The sequence below is a fragment of the Hypanus sabinus genome, chromosome 10 (assembly GCF_030144855.1).
Source record: "Hypanus sabinus isolate sHypSab1 chromosome 10, sHypSab1.hap1, whole genome shotgun sequence".
In the NCBI taxonomy this organism is placed as follows: domain Eukaryota; kingdom Metazoa; phylum Chordata; class Chondrichthyes; order Myliobatiformes; family Dasyatidae; genus Hypanus; species Hypanus sabinus.
The window spans coordinates 13,164,383-13,182,362 of record NC_082715.1 but is presented as its reverse complement, the minus strand read 5'-3'; the positions used below and the strand labels follow the sequence as shown (position 1 = coordinate 13,182,362).

At 41.8% G+C, this 17,980-nt stretch overlaps 1 protein-coding gene across 1 annotated transcript in view; it reads right to left on the bottom strand.

Annotated features, from left to right (window-relative positions):
• Positions 1-5,628: 5,628 nt before the first annotated feature.
• The window catches only part of frk (fyn-related Src family tyrosine kinase), a 129,663-nt gene continuing 117,311 nt past the window's right edge, over positions 5,629-17,980 (bottom strand). The window contains exons 6-8 of the mRNA XM_059981449.1: positions 16,548-16,729; positions 15,418-15,583; positions 5,629-9,714 (exon numbers count right to left, since the gene is read on the bottom strand). Of these exons, the coding sequence (XP_059837432.1) occupies positions 9,500-9,714; positions 15,418-15,583; positions 16,548-16,729 (563 nt within the window). The 3' untranslated portion in view covers positions 5,629-9,499. The remainder of the gene's footprint in view (positions 9,715-15,417; positions 15,584-16,547; positions 16,730-17,980) is intronic.

Genomic DNA, 17,980 nt, shown 5'->3' with positions numbered 1-17,980 from the left:
TTCCGCTATTACGGGAACGCTAGCATTTCTTCTGGTGTGTCTGAGGGACTGTTCCCACAGACCCTCTTTTACCCTGACTCACAGGGTCTCTGATGTCAATCAGGTTGGGGGGTGATGCAATCCCTCCCTCAACAAGCCCACTTTGCCTGAGGGCTTCCACGTAGCACAGTATTGTAATACACAAGTTCGTCTCCAAGAGACAATGGCCGTTTCCCGTAGCTTTATATCGCTGGGGGGAGCAAGACATTCCGCACGTCTCTCTCTCACTTCCTGGGTCTCCTGACCCAAATCAAGTGATCTTGTGATTCTCATACAGGAGGGGGCTACCCCGCACCCTTCGGCCCCTCAGAGCTGTGGTACATTCATAACAAAGGCGAATGTAATGTTGGCATTCAAATCAAGAGGTATAGAATATAAGAGCAGGAATGTGATGTTGAGTCTCTATAAAGCACGTGTGAGACCACACGGAGTATTGTGTGCAGTTTTGAGCTCCTTATTTTAGAAAGGTTATTGGAGAGGGGTCAGAGAAGATTCACTAGAATGAAAGGGTTACTGTATGAGGAATGTCTGGCAGCTCTTGGGCTGTATGAGTGAGACAAAGGAACTCATACCAATCCTCCTAGAGGGATCTGAAGTGGAGAATGAGCAGTTTCAAGTTCCTGGGTGTCAAAATCTCTGAAGATCTAACCTGGTCCCAACATATTGATGTAGTCATAAAGAAGACAAGACAGCAACTATACTTCATTAGGAGTTTGAAGAGATTTGGCATGTCAACAAATACACTCAAAAACTTCTGTAGTTGTACCATGGAGAGCATTCTGACAGGCTGCATCGCTGTCTGGTATGGAGGGGCTACTCCACAGGACAAAAAGAAGCTGCAGAAGTTGGTAAATTCAGTCAGCTCCATCCTGGGCACTAGCCTACAAAGACATCTTTAGGGAGCAGTGTCTCAGAAAGGCAGCATCCATTATTAAGGACCTCCAGCACCCAGGGCCTGCCCTTTTCTCACTGTTACCATCAGGAAGGAGGTACAGAAGCCTGAAGGCACACACTCAGTGATTCAGGAACAGCTTCTTCCCCTCTGCCATCCGATTCCTAAATTTGACACCAGCTCACTTTTTTTAATATGCAGTATTTCTGTTTTTGCACATTTTTAGGATATCTATTCAATATACATAATTGATTTACTTGTTTATTTATTATGTTTTATTTTATTGATTTTCCCCCTCTCTCTCTTTCTCTCTCTCTCTCTCTCTCTCTCTCTCTCTCTCTCTCTCTCTCTCTCTCTCTCCTAGATTATGTATTGCATTGAACTGCTGCTGCTAAGTTAACAAATTTCACGTCATCTGCCAGTGATAATAAACCTGATTCTGTCAGAAGGTGCTAATTCTGTGGAATTTGTTGCCATGAGTGGCTGTGGAGGCCAAGTCATTGGGTGCATTTAAGGTAGAGATAGATTGGTTCTTGATTAACCAGGGCATCAAAGGGTATGGGGAGAAGGCAGGGCAATGGGGATGACTGGAAGAATTGGATTGGCCCATGATTGGCCCACTTCTGCTCCTACATCTTATGGTCTTAAGGAAGAAATAAGCTTGCTGCTGGATGTTTTTCACTATTTTAATCATCCTATCAGAAGGAAGTTTGGAAATTTATATAACCTAATATCAATGGCTCTGTGTATTGATGATGATTACATTCTAGAAATAATAACCAAGCAGATTTCTCAGGTTGAGGAGGAATGCCCCATATTCCATTTGGGTAACCTTCAAGCTAATGCCATGAACATCCTTCCCCCAACCCCATCACTCATCTTCCTTCCCCCTTGTACTCCTCCTCTTCTCACCTTGCACCTCTCCCTGGTGCTTCTCCTCCTTCCCTGTCTCCCATGGTTCACCCTCTTATTACATTCCTTCTTCTCCAGTCTTTTCCCTTTTCCACCAATCATCTTTCAGATTCTTACTTCCTTCGCCCACCCACCTGGCCTCACCTATCACCTTTAATTTGGACTTCTTCCCTTCCCCCACCATTTTATTCTGGCATCATTCCCCTTTCTTTCCAGTCCTGCAACATTGACTGCTTGTTCATTTCCACAGATGCTGCCTGACCTGCTGGGTTACTCCAGCATTTTGTGTCTGTTGCAATGGATTTCCAGCATCTGCAGAGTCTCTTGTGATTAAGATTTGCATTCATCTGCTTTGTCCTTTCCAATATTCCAATAGTCTGGTCTTGGATGTATTTCCACTTGGCATGATTAACTTATTATTATTTAATTATTTATGGTTTTATATTGCTATATTTCTACACTATTCTTGGTTGGTGCGGCTGTAACGAAACCCAATTTCCCTCGGGATCAATAAAGTATGTCTGTATGTCTGTCTATTCACTGGTTGAGTGGAGTAGACTTATCATAAAACATCATCTTTTGGAAATATTGCAGCAGTTTGTCAGCCCATACAAAGCTCTTCTTTCTCGTGTTTATATATAACTGATACCTTCCATAATATTAATTGTTCCCATTAGAGTACTGTTCTTCACCTTGGCCTCAATGTTATCCTGTCTTTCTCATGTTTATCAATCTTTGATAGCTTGTCAGTCTATGTTTATGTCTAGTTTTCATAAATTCTATTTTATTTCTTTACTTTCCTGTATTTGCCTGCAAGAAAATGAATGTCAAATTAATATACAGTGACATATATATACTTTGATAGTGAAATTCAATGGTTCAATGATTACACAATATCAGAGAAAATCAATTTCCTGTCAGATAATCTATACAGTATACAACCTGAAATTTTTACTTTTCACAGGCAACCTCAAAACAGAAAAAAAAAACAAAGAATGAATGACAGAAATGTTAGAACGCTGAAGTCCCCCTCCCCCTCCCACACACAAGCAGCAGGAAGGCATCAACTCTCCCCACTACCCCCTCACCCCCCTTTCCATTACCACCCACCACCCACCAAGCAAGCAATACAAAAGCCCCCAAAGAGACCACGATCTAAGTTCATCAAAAACTACAGTCCATAACCCAGGCTCTCTTTCTGTCCCTGACAAGGGAGAGAGAGAGCTATTGCTCCTTCCTCAGCAAGGGGGAGGGGAAACCAACAACTCAATGTTTCAATGTTCCAGTCTGCAACCTCGCTATTATTCTGCATTTCTACAACTTGATAATTGGCAGCAAACTCTCTCTCCCTAATAATGATACTTCAGCTTTCATTACCGTGTGTTGCCGGTGCAGTTGCATTTTCCTGGTGAAGAGGCCTGATTTTAACTGAGTGGGATTCCAAGGACTTGAGGACTGTAACAGGTGGAAAGGAGCCCTGATCTCAGAGTGCAAGGTCCCAGGGATTTTAACTTCCACTGCACTTATGGGAACTATCTGCAATTCATAGTTAAAATTGGCAGGAACCATACCACCTTAAATGGACGAAGAATGGTTAAAATAGGTCAAAGACCCCTATCATCCAGGCTGTGGTCTCCAACATTCTCTGTGTCTGTTGGATCCCTTGCCTGTTCAGGCAATGACTTGTGGGATCTCACGTGGGAAAATCTGGTGGCTCTATTTCTGTACTCGCTGAAGTTTAGAAGAATGAGGGGGGGGATCTCATTGAAACCTACCAGATATTGAAAAGCCAAGACAGAGCGGATGTGCGACCATTGCAGAGGATGCAAAGGAGGTTTCCGAGACCAATCCCAGAAATGAAAGGGTTAACATATTAGGATGTTTGATGGCTCTGGGCCTGTACTTGCTGGAGTTTATAAGAATGAGGGAGGAATCTCATTGAAACATACTAAGGTCTACAGAGAGGATGTTTCCAGTAGTGGCTGGGGGGGGGGGGGGGGGAAGAGGACCAAATGGCACACCTCAGAACAGAAATACATCCCTTTAGAGCAAAGATGAGATGAGATTTCTTTACCCAGAGGTGATGACTCTGTGGAAGGTGACATTAACTCAAATAACCATACATTGCAACAGTGGTGTGCAGTAAAGCATCTCTGACTGTAGTATATGTCAAACCTTGAAGTGGGTGTGCTGCAGCAGGAGAAATCAAGTCAAGTCAAATTAAATCAAATTAAATCAAACCATACATAGATAGTGCTGAATAAGATAGTGTTCCCCTGGGGCCAAGGTGAAAAACATTGGAAGTAGCAAGTAACGTTCAAAATGGTGAATAGCATACTTCAAAATAGTGAGCAAAGAAGCATGTTGACCCAAGGAAAAACATACATAGTCCAAGAGCCTGAGGGGCAATGTCTGGCAATCTATTGCATTGTCTCGCGGCAGCGTACGGATGTGTGCAAACCAACGTCTTTCACCTAGTCTGCAGCAGCAGACCAAACCCAAGGCTTGAGGCATAGTCCTCATTAAACTGAGGCTACACAACTCACTTGTTGACTGTCCCTCCACCAGACGAAACAGGTCTTCAGCAACTTATATTATCACTGTCCAACAGAGTCTTGTGATCGTAAGAGAAACGTCCGAGACAATCTCCCACAGTTATACTATACCAACTTCAATGCTTCTGAGTAGCGGGCAGCGCAGTCAGCACCCAGGTCAGCTCCTCTGAACCAACGTTTTGTAAGAAACAAATTTTACAAAGAGAAAACAAGCACCTTTGGTTGGCCTCCGAGAGGTCGCTGCGTTCACATACACCACCATCGTAAGACCATGAACATACATTGAGTGGCACTGAGTGTAGGTTCTTGCTTGTAAATCAGTTGAGAATGTAAGATAGGATTTGAGGATGATTGGGTACGTTGATAGATTCATCTATATTCTCTGGCCACAACCTCGCTAGAGAGCAGACTATAAAGTGTATTACAGGGACAAAGAATATTGGGAATGGTGAGGGTGGAGTGCCATGGGAGGGGTGCGAGACAGGTGGCTGAGAAGGAGTACCAGGGGAGGGGAGTGACACAAATGCAGACATACCTAGTCCTTAGACACCAGGCAAGATCATTTGATTCCAAACAATTGGTTTATTGATCATTACAGAACGTCTCTGGTGCTTCCTGCTCCCTCCGCTCTCCCTTCCCCTTTTCCTAACCATGATCCCTCTCTCCCTGCAGCCTTCCCACTCTCAGCCCACAATAAAGACACATATCAGAATTAGGTTTATCATCACTCACATGTCATGAAATATGGTTTTTTTTTGTGGCAGCAGTACAGAGCAATATATAAAATTACTACGGTACTGTGCAAAAGTCTTAGGCACCCTAGCTATATATATGTACCAAAGACTTTTGCTCAGTATTGTATAGTAATGCCTTCATACATATATTACAGGCTCTCTTTCTGTACAGTCATGGAGGCATTACCCAATGCATAACGATAGGTAGAAGTGAATGACTCACAAGGACACCAAATAGGAGCAGAAGTAGGTCAGTCAGCCCCCTCAAGCCGATCTCACCTTTCAATATGTTTATGGCTGATCTTACCCCCAAACTAAAACTTATCTTTGTTCCTTATAGCCCCAGTCTCCATGATTGTTGAAACACTTCTTAATTGGTTATAGTGAGCGTCCAATGCCACTATTTCATTTTAACACCCTTCAAAGAGGATTTTGAAAGTCTAGTGTCCTAAAAATACCTAATTATGTATAGTCAAAATACTCTTCTCTCTTTTTACAAAAAAAACACATTTTTATTATTGACAGAAAATAGAAATATTACAAGATTTTCATTTGAAGTATATGTTCATCATTAGCATATGTTATTGTCAGATTTTTAAAAATATATTATTAAAAAATAAACAAATCTCCAGGAACACATGCCAGAGTACAAAATTCACTGGGACTTCAATTCTAAACAAAAAAAATGAATCTATCATTGCCAAAGAGTTTTTTTAACAAATTGTGAAGCATGATTAAATTGTATTAACATAATTGATCCACACAGCCAATGAATGCTAAATAACGTGTCAGCTAATTGGTTAAGGTGAAAGAAACAGTAAAATCATTAAATAACTGTATTATGAGCTGCTGATCAACATTAATATTCTCAATGTGTTAAAAGATCTTTCCATTAATCTTGACTCTGTTGTTAAAATGTGGCATATGCTTTTTCAAGTTATCTCTGCTATTTATTGGACCACATTAACCCATTTAAATTACACAACTCTTCTGAAATAGCTGATAAAGGAATTTAAAATGGATGAACATATTAAGTTTTCATACACTTCAATCCTATAGGGTAATCTTGGGGCCTGATAAATTTATGGAGCAGTTCCTTACTTATAATTTGACATGATTAAATTTTGCCATAAGCATTCTGTAGTACAATCAGTGTACAATATTACTATTTGAATATTCAATCTTACCTGCAAAGAAATATAATTTACTGTTCAATGAATCAAATAGCTAATTTAGCAATTTTCCTTTTACCAAAACTCTGACAGTATATGAAAAAGAGACTAATGTATTATTCAAGTAATATTGGACACATGAGAGTACAGTCTTGCTAAACTAATTAGAAGTGGGATATCTGAAGGATAAGTCTGAAAGTCACGGCTATCAATCATCCGTCAGATCTTCATGTTGGCAAGTGTATACATGTAGAGTTCATTACCGCTACCATGCCTTAAGGAAGATTATTTTTCAGTTCATATTGCCAAAAGTAATCAAATAAATTTTCACCCGATTCTGTAATGTGTATGTATGAACCCCCAGCGCAGCACATTACATTGTCCAATCCGCCCTACTTGTCCTGGGACGATAATTTGGAACTGCACTCAATCAAATTTGAAGTTCAGTTGCCAGAAACATGGAGCCTAAGACTCCTGTTTCAGCAGCTGAGTTTGACCATAAGACCATAGGATATAAGACCAGAGTTAGGCTATTTGGCCCATCGAGTCTGCTCTACCATTTCATCATGGTTTAGTTTGGTCTATTATTTGGCACTGTAACCACTAGAAAGCAGCTAAAGCTGCGAATTAATCAAAAGATAAAAAAGAAAATCATGACAGTTACACCTTTTATTTATCAGAAAAAAATCTAAATTTAAATTGGCATTAACACGCACAAAATGCTGCAGGAACTCATCGGGTCAGGCAGCACCTATGAGAGGAATAGAGAGCTGACTCTTTGGGCCAAGACTCTTCATTAGGACTGATGAGTCAAAGAAAACTGAAATATTAAAGCCATAAGTTTTATAAGGTGTTCATCAGACCACATTTGAAATATTCTGAGTGGTTTGGGTCCCCATATCTAGGAAAAAGTGAGCTGGAATTGGACAAGGTCCAGAGGATATTCACAAGAATGATCTCAGATATGAAAGTGTTTGATCATCTGGGCCTGTACTCACTGAAGTTTGGAAGAACGAAGAAAGATCTAGTTGAAATTGACCAAATATTAAAAGGCCCAGATAGAGTTGAAGTAGAGAGGATGTTTCCATTAGTGGGAGAATCTAAGACCATAGGACACAGTCTCAGAGTACAAGGACATCCATGAAGAGGAACTTCTTTAGCCAGTGGGTGGGTTAATCTGTCTAATTCATTGCCACAAATGGTGTGGAGGCCAGATCAATGTGTATATTTAGACTGAATACATTCTCTGATATTAAATGGAACTATTGAACAATTGAACCATTTTCTTCATCAAGCAATAAACCAGAAATTTTGAATCGGGGGTTGGAGTAGATTTTGGTACTAACCCAGAGATTTTAAAATGCAACCTGAAAAAGAGAGGAAGTTTAAATAATTTTCTCTTTAAAACTTATAAGGGATATGATTGCTAACATCTTAATTTTCATCATATATGTTTACCTATATATACATTGCAAATCACACAATAAAAAATACACTTATCTGCAAATAATTCTATCATGTAAAATTATATACATTCTTTGGAGGCACTTTCAATACTACACCAATTGTAATAGAATTGGATTCTGTAATTACCTGATGTTGATGTTTTAGTTAAATGACCATTATTACCAAATGTTTCTGTATTTACACAGCAAAAAAGAGCACTAATCATTGAAGGAGATATGAATCAAAATCTGTTGACAGATAAACAATGAAGGACAAATGTCAGTCAGTATTTTCTCTTCTGATAACTATATACCTAGTTATGACACTCACTAAAATTATGTATGAGTCTTGTTTTCCCCGCAGATGGTAAAACTTGAGATGATTCAGAGAGAGCCTAATAAAATTTGGCTAAAACCATAAGAATGAAATTGAGCGGGATTGAATAATTGTGCCTTAAATATGCACTATATCGTAGTAAATGCAAATTGTTTTCTTTTTCGTAAATATTTGGTGGGGCAGCAAAAAAAGAGCATTTGGGTATCCTTTATCTGCCCGACTTGATTTTCTTTTCCAGTGCAGTCAATGGTGGCTGTCCATCGTGTCCAACGATGGCAGGACACCACTGTGGGAGAGTTTTTAAAGTGGAAAAGCCATTGCACAGGGCATTTCCATTCTCACAACTTCAGAGGTCCGGGACCAATGGCACAAGCAAGAATCACGAACTGGGGGCTTCCTTTGATGCAGTGGGTGACCATGAAATCTTCTGTGCCTTGTCGTGCCCTTCGCTCTCCATGTAGCATTGCAGAACTTCCTTTCTGGCCATTGCATCTCACTGTAGGTCTCATCTGCCCAGCCCACTGGAGCTGACTTTGCATTCTAGGACTGGTATGAAGAAAATCTATATTCGTCCAGTTCAGATGTTGGTGTCAAAACAGGACTTTTTAAGAATATCTCCAGAAATAACATAGCTCATAAACAATTTGTCTATTATTCCTGCCATATCATTCTGAAACACTGCCTCTCACCCCACTCTCGTGGCTAGGGGTGAAAAGTGGCCCACAAGAGCATTGTCATGTTGAAGAATAGATGGGCTGTTGGAGAGAACACTGCAGCTGGTTCTCACCAGACATCTGAGAATATGCTTTATCTCAGCATATTTCAGACTGAGATCCTTTCCTTCCCAGTCCATGAAGTACTGATGGGCCTCTTCATTTCATACAGTCCACTTCAGTGACATCAGTCCAGCTACTTATGAAAGCAACAAGGTTTGATATGCTTCCTTCAAAAAACGTGACATGGTAGCGTAGCGGTCAGCACAATCACTTTACACTGTCAACCGTAAGGCTAGGGTTCAATTCCTACCACTGTCTGTAAGGAGTTTGTACGTTCTCCCCATGACCGTATGTGTTTCCTCCGGGTGGTCTGGTTTCCTCCCACATTCCAAAGGATGTACAGGCTAGTAGCTTAATTGGTCTTTTGAGTGTAATTGGACGATGCGGGCTTTTTGGGCCAGAAGGGCCTGCTAATGTGCTGTATCTCTCCCTCTCTGTATAAAACGATGTGCAAGTTAAGTTCAATGAGATAGAATTCATTATAGCCTGTAGGCTAGTGCATGTACTCACTGTGGCATGACATACACACATACCAGCCTAAATCTAAGCCAATAAACTATATTACAGATGTCAAGATGTGAATGTTAAAAAACAGTTCAATTTATCACAAGAAAAATGACCAGAAAAATTGCCAACACTAACTAATAAAAACATTTGCGTCTGTGTACGCTGAAAGATCAGTGTCAAAGAAGTCCTCCAGCTTCCACTGGAGGGTCTCAAATGTTGGTCGTTCATAATCATTCTGTTTCCAGCATTCCAGCATGATGTCATATAGTGGTAAAGGGCATTCCACAGGGCATGGCATTCTGTATCCTCTCCCCAACTCCTGGATAACTTGATAATTTGTCATTCCTGGGGGGAGAAAAACCAACATTCAAATATTACAAAATTGTAAAAATAAACATAAATGATAAGCTGGAAATCTCAAAAAAGTATTTTCCTTGACTGAAAATTCTTTAAAGGACCATTTGACAATTCTATCAAATGGATTTATTAAATTCCAAATTAAACCAGACAGGAAATGTTCTCTACTTCATTCTCTACTTAAATGTTTCTACAAATCCACTCTACCTTGGCCTATCGAATATTGAAAACCCTAGCAAGAATGGATATGGGAGAGTCTAGGTACAGAGGGCACAGCTTCCAAACAAAGGGATGTCCCGTTAGAATAGAGATGAGGAGAAATTTCATTAACTAGAAGCTTGTGAATATGAGGAACTCATTGCCACAGGTGGCTGTGGAGATCAAGTCAATGAGTCTATAAAAAGCAGAGGTTTTGGTAAGTACATGTAAAAGGTTATGTGGGGAGAACAAGAGAATGAGGCTGAGAGGGATAATAAATCAGCCGTGATCAAAAGGTGGAACAGACCCAATGAGCCAAATGGCCTACTTCTGCCCCCCATGTGTTATGGTCATAGAGTTATAGAACGCAATAGTACAGGCCTTTCAACCCATCTAGTACTGTACATGCTGAACTATTATTCTGCTTATTTTCATCAATCTGCAACAGGATCCTCGACCTTCACCTGGTCCATAGCCCTCTATACCCCTCCCATTCATGAACATATACAAATATCTCTCAAATGTTGAAATCGAGCCAAGATCCAACACTCCCACTGACAATTTGTTCTACACGCTCACCACCTCCCTCAAGCTCCCCTTAAACTTTCACCTTTCACTCCAACAAGTGACTTCTACTTCCAGTCTCACACAACCTCAGCGGAAAAGGCCTGCTTGCATTCACCTTATTTATACCCTTCATAACTTTGTATAACTGTATTAAATCTCCCCCCATTCACCTACACTCTAGGAAATAAAGTCCAAACCAATTCAATCTTTCCCTATACCTCAGGTCCTCAAGAACTGACAAAATCCTTGTAAATTTTCTCTGTACTCTTTCAATCCTATTTACATTTTTCCTGTAGGTAGGCAATGAAAACTGCATACGATATTCCAAATTAGGCTTCACCAACATCTCATACAACTTCAACATAACATCCCAACTCCTGTACTAAATACATTGATTTATAAAGGCCAATGTGCTAAAAGTTCTCTTCATAAGTCTATCTACTTCTTTTGAGGAACCACTTTAAAGGAATTATGGATCTGTATTCCCAGGTCCATCTGTAACACCACACTCCTCAATGCCCTTCCGCTCACCATGTAAATCACACACGGAATGCTGGAGAACTCAGAAGGTAGGGCAACATTTATGGAAATGAATTAACATTTCAGGCTGAGACCCTTCTTCAGAATGTGTAAATCCTACCCTGGTTTGTCTTCACAAAGTGCAATACCTTCTCATAAGGCATGCTCCCCAATCCAGGCAACATCCTTGTAAATCTCCTCTGCACCCTTTCTATAGTTTCCACATCCTTTCTGTAGTGAAGTGATCAGAACTGAGCACAGTACTCCAAGTGGGGTCTGACGAGGGTCCTATATAGCTGCAACATTACCTCTCGGCTCCTAAATTCAATTCCACAATTGAAGACCAATACACCATGCACCTTCTCAATCACAGGGTCAACCTGCACAGCTGCTTTGAGCGTCCTATGGACTCAGACCCCAAGATCCCTCTGATCCTCCACGCTGCCAAGAATCTTACCATTAATACTATATTCTGCCATTATATTTGACCTACTAAAATGAACCACTTCACACTTATCTGGGTTGAAATCCATCTGCCACTTCTCAGCCCAGGTTTGCATCTGATCAATGTCCCGCTGTAACTTCTAACAGCCCTCCACACTATCCACAACACCGCCAACCTTTGCTTCATCAGCAAACTTACTAACCCATCCCACCACTTCCTCACCCAGGCCATTTATAAAAAAGTTCGTCCATTTTGGTGTGAATTTCTTGATTTGTTGGGGAATTGGTCGGGTCCTACACTGCCCACGGCTGTGTCTCCTGGGTGATAGGACAATGATACCTAATATAAACAATGACAGATTTACTATTTGAAAGGTGGGACTCATCACAGCTGCAAGAATTATATTGCAAAACTGGAAAAAATCCAGATGCCCCACTGTGAGGAAATGGACTGAGGAAATGGTTAAGATTTCATCATATGAACACATGTTGGGAAGAATTAACAGTGAGGGAAAAGTGCAAGACTCGTGGGATCAATTTTGGTTGTATGTTAATTTAAACTTAAATTGGAAGTTTTTTTCTGTTTTTTAATTTTATATGTTTTCCTGTCATGGAATGGCTGTGTAAATATGCTGTACTGTATCTGCTCTATGATATGCTGTGCTGTATCTGCTCTATGATATGCTGTGCTGTATCTGCTCTATGATATGCTGTACTGTATCTGCTCTATGATATGCTGTGCTGTATCTGCTCTATGATATGCTGTACTGTATCTGCTCTATGATATGCTGTGCTGTTCTGTAAAATAAGAATAAATAATAATAAACATCTGAATTACAAAAAAAAATCCCGAAGAGTAAGGGTCCCAAAACAGATCGCTGAGGCACCCCACTGGTGTCTCACTGTGCAGACCCCCATGCAGAATATGTCCCCTTTACAACCACTCCTTGCCTTCTGTGGGCAAGCCAGTTCTGGATCCCCTTGGATCCCATGCCTCCCTACTTTCTCAATAAGCCTTGCATGGGGTACCTTATTAAATCCATATACACTACATCTATTACTCTTCCTTCATCAATGTGTTTAGTTACATCCTCAATAAATGTAATCAGGCTCGTAAGGCATGAGCTGCCCTTTACAAAGCCATGCTGACTACTCCTAATCATATTGTACCTCTCCAAATGTTCATAAATCCTGCCTCGCAGGATCTTCTCCATCAACTTACCAACCACAGAGGTAAGACTCACTGGTCTATAATTTCCTGGGCTATCTCTACTCTCTTTCTCGAATAAAGAAACAACATCCGCAACCCTCCAATCCTCCAGAACCTCTCCCGTCCCCATTGATAATGCCGAAGTAAAGTATTCAATTACCTCTGCTATTTTCTCTGGTTCCATACACACTTCCCTACTGTCACATTTGATAGGTCCTATTCTTTCACGTCTTACCCACTTGCTCTTCACATACTTGTAGAATGCCTTGGGGTTTTCCTTAATTCTGCCCACCAAGGCCTTCTCATGGCCCCTTCTGGCTCTCCTAATTTCCTTCTTAAGCTCCTTCCTAGAAGCCTTATAATCTTCTAGATCTCTAACATTACCTAGCTCTCTGAACCTTTTGTAAGCTTTTCTTTTCTTCTTGATTAGATTTATTACAGCCTTTGTACACCACAGTTCCTGTACCCTACCATAACTTCCTTGTCTCATTGGAACGTACCTATACAGAACTCTACACAGATATCCCCTGAATATTTGCCACGTTTCTTCTGTACTTTTCCCTGAGAACATCTGTTTCCAATTTAAGCCTCCAATTTTCTGACTGATAGCCTCATAATTTCCCTTACTCCAAATAAACACTCTTCTAACTTGTCAAGTACAGCCTCTCCTCTTGAAGGTTTATCTACAAACTGTGTCAAGAAACCTTCCTGAACACACCTAACAAACTCCACCCCGTCTAAACCCCTTGCTCTAGGGAGATGCCAATCGATATTTGGGAAATTAATATCTCCCATCATGACAACTCTGTTATTATTACACCTTTCCAAGATCTGTTTCCCTATCTGCTCTTTGATATCCCTGTTACTAGTGGGCGGCCTATAAAAAAAACACCCTGTAAAGTTATTGACCCCTTCCTGTTCCTAACCTCCACCCACAGAAACTCTGTAGACAATCCCTCCATGGTGTCCACCTTTTTTGCAGCTGTGACACTATCTGTGATCAACAGTGCCACTCCCACACCTCTTTTGCCTCCCTCCCTGTCCTTTCTGAAACAACTAAAAACCCAGCACTTGAAGTAACCATTCCTGTCCCTGTGCCATCCAAGTCCACTACATCATACCTCAGGGAACTGATCCATGCTCTAAGCTCATCCGCTTTGTTCACAACACTCCTTAAATTAAAATAGACACATCTCAAACCTTTGGTCTGAGTGCATCCCTTCTCTATCACCTACCTATACTCCCTCTCACACTGTCTACAAGCTTTCTCTACTTGTGAGCTAACCTCCTCTTCCCCAGTCTCTTCAGTTCAGTTTCCACCCCCCAACAATTCTAGTTTAAACTCTCCCCAGTAGCTTTAGCAAACCTCCCCACCAGGATATTGGTCCCCCTGGGATTCAAGTGCAACCCGTCCTTTTTGTACAGGTCCCACCTGGCCCAGGAGAGGTCCCAATGAACCAGAAATCTTAATCCATGCCCCCTGCTCCAATCCCTCAGCCACGCATTTATCCTCCTCCTCACTCTATTCCTATTCTCACTGTCGCGTGGCACAGACAGTAATCCCGAAATTACTACCTTTGCGGTCCTGCTTCCCAACTCCCTTCCTAATTCCCTGTACTCTTTTATCAGAACCTCTTCCCTTTTCCTACCTATGTCATTGGTACCAATATGTACCACGACCTCTGGCTGTTCTCCCTCCCACCACAGGATATCTTGGACGCGATCCAAAACATCCCAGACCCTGGCACCTGGGAGGCAAACTACCATCCGAGTTTCTTTCCTGTGTCCACAGAATCGCCTATCTGACCACCTAACTATAGAGTCCCCTATTACTACTGCCTTCCTCTTCCTTTCCCTACCCTTCTGAGCCACAGGGCCAGACTCGGTGCCAGAGGCACGGCCACTGTCACTTCCCCCAGGTAGGCTGTCTTTTCCGCCCCCACCAACAGTACTCAAACAGGAGTACTTATTGTCAAGGGGTGCAGCCACTGGGGTACTCTCTAGTACCTTACTCTTCCCCTTCCCTCTCCTGACTGTGACCCACTTGTCTGCCTCCCATGGCCCTGGTGTGACTACCTGCCTGTAACTCCTCTCTATCACCTCCTCGCTCTCCCTGACTAGGTGAAGGTCATCGAGCTGCATCTCCAGTTCCCTAACTCGGTCCCTCAGGAGCTGCAGCTCGACACACCTGCTGCAGATATGGCCGCCTGGGAGGCTGGGAGACACATATCTGACACATATCTGACTCAAAGACTCATATCTGACACAGAAAATTCTGACACAAAGCACACACACAATTGGCCTCACACATACTTCCTACCTCGCTTCGTCCCGTTACTGCCTAAGCCCATTGAGCCAAAGCCCCACCACTCTGCTGCCTCTCACTCCGCTGCCCGCTGGATATGGCGGTCTTCTTTTTAAACCTTTTGCGCTCTATTGGCTTATGTCATGTGCCTGCGCAGTCTCACCTCTCTTTGACCCCAGTAGTAAAAAACTCCCTTTGTTCCGAAAAATCAGCAGTTCACTCGCAGCCTTCTTGCTGCAAATTAAAAACCGTTGAAGATTCCTTTCCTTTTTAAACCTTTCGCGCTCTACTGGCTGGCGTCAAATGCCTGCACAGTCTTGCCTCTCTTTAACCCGAGAGTAAAAACCTCCCTTCACTCCAAAAAATCAGCCTTAGACCTTAAAATATACCTTAGACTCATGCACGGTACCGCAGTGATTCTAATTGTGTTCTGAAATGAAGAACTAACCTGGATAAGGCGTCTTTCCATAAGTGATAATCTCATACAGCAGTATTCCAAAGGACCAAACATCCGATTTGATGCTGAATTTATTTGAATGGATGGCTTCTGGTGCAGTCCACTTTACAGGAAATTTTGCTCCTTCTCTTGCTTCATAAACATTATCATCATCTCCCTAATAATGTAAAAAAATCCTAATCTTAGCAATGATGTATCCAGCAGTTTAAATAACGCACTCAAGATTACACTGGCAAGATAGCAAATTATTCACCTTATTTTATTCTATTCATTTACTTAGATGCAGCATTTGCTCAACGAGCCCTCACTGCTCAGTTACATCCATCATCATCATGTGGCATGTCATGTGACATGGACAAACACGGTCCTTCCACGACCATGACTGTCCTTGGCAATTTTTTCCACAGAAGAGCTTTGCCATTGTCTTCTTCTGGGCAGTGTCTTTACAAGACGGGGTGACCATAGCCATTACCAATACCCCTCAGAGATTGCCTGCCTGGCGTCAGTGGTTGTGATATGCATCAGCTGTTCAAACAACCATCAAGCACTGCACCCATGGCTTCATGTGACCCCTGACTGGCAGGGGTGGCGGGGGGGGGGGAGGGTAAGCAGGTGCTACTCCTTGCCCAGGGGTGACCTGCAGGCTAGCGGAGAGATGGAGCACCTTGCGCCTCCTTTAGTGGAGTTGTGTCTATGTATAGTTATATATTTGCCTTATTTTATTTTAATTTTTTATTTAGAGACACAGCACAGTAACAGGCCCTTTCTGTCCAATGAGCTCTCTCTACCCAGTTACATCCATGTGACTCATTAATCTACCAACCTGTACGTCCTTGGAGTTCAGGAGGAATGCAGAGCAGTCAGAGCAAACTCATGGAGTTACAAGGAGAACATTCAAGCTCCTTATAGTCAGCTGCAGAATTGAATCTGATGCTGTAATAATGTTACTCTAGCTGCTACATTCTATGCTAGTGTGCCATTATGTTTTTGCTCATTAGTACCCACTACCCACACTCATGGCTCAAAATCCCCATCGTCCCACATTTAACAGGTAATTCAGTCGATCAATCCATCATTCTTCAATCAGCAATGAAACGAAAGGTTAATAATTGTCATCTTACCATAAAAACTCGGGCAAGTCCAAAATCGGCTACCTTGCAGATGTTGTTCTCCCCAACCAGAACATTCCTGGCAGCTAAGTCTCGATGGATATAATTTTGAGCTTCCAGAAATGCCATTCCTGCAGCTACCTGTGCAGACATTTCCAGTAGGTCACTTAGGGTCAAGCTCAACCCCTGGTTCTCTGTCGAAATTAATACATGGTGAATGTTAGAGTTCAGAAAATATTTTCATTTCTCCTTAAGATATCTTATCTGCTAAAAAGCACGATCTGCTCTGAATGACGGTGTTTGCTTTGTGGCCAAATTTGTGGATGATAGGTGATGGGGCGGGTAGTGTTGCGGAAGAAGGGGATCTGCAGAAGGTCATGTACAGATTAACAGAATAGGCAATAAATGGCAGATTGACTTCTGTGCTGGCAAGTGTGTGACTATGCAACTTGATACATAAAAGTTAAAGGCATAGACTATTTTTAAAATGGGGAGAAAATTTAAAAACCGAACGTTCAAAGGGACTTGGGACCCTTTCTTAACCTGCAGGTTGAGTCAGTAGTAAGGAAGGTAGATGCAATGTTAGCATTCATTTAGAGATGGCTAGGATATGAAAGCAAGAATGTAATGCTGAGACTTTAAAAGGCATTGTCCAGACTGCATTAAGAGTATTGAGAACAGATTGGGCGTTACCATTGGAGAGGATCCAGAGGAGATTTCCGAGAATGGTCCTGGAAATGAAAGGGTTAATGTCCTGCCGAAGGGTCTCAGCCCAAAACGTCGACAGCGCTTCTCCCTATAGATGCTGCCTAGCCAGCTGTGTTCTATCAGCATTTTGTGTGTGTTGTTGTTTACGAGGATGCTTTATGGCTCTGAGCCTGTACTTGCTGAAGTCTATAAGAATGAGGGGAGATCTCGTTGAAACCTACTGAATATTGATAGGCCTAGATAGAGTGGATGTGCAGAGGATGTTTCCAGTTGAAGGAGAGTCTAGAACCAGAGAGCATAGCCTCAGAATAGAAGGATATCCCTTTAGGTCAGAGATGAAGAGGAATTTCTTTAGCCAGAGGATGGTGAATCCGTGGAAGTGTTTGCTACAGATGGCTCATTGCTACCATTAAGGAGGAGATACAGAATCCTGAAGGCACACACTCAACAATTCAGGAATTGCTTCCTCAGATTTCTGAATAGAGATTGGACCCATGAACACTACCTCACTGCTTTTTTTCCTCTCTTTTTACACTACTTATTTAATTTAACTTTCTTACTACAGATATTTCTTACCATTATTTACAGCTTTTATTATGTGCTGCAATGTACTGCGGCCACGTAACAACAAATTTCACAACATATGCCAGTGACATTAAACCTGACTCTAGCTCTCTGGAGGGCAAGTTATTGGGTATATTTAAAATGAGGGTTGATAGGTTCTTGATTAGTAATGG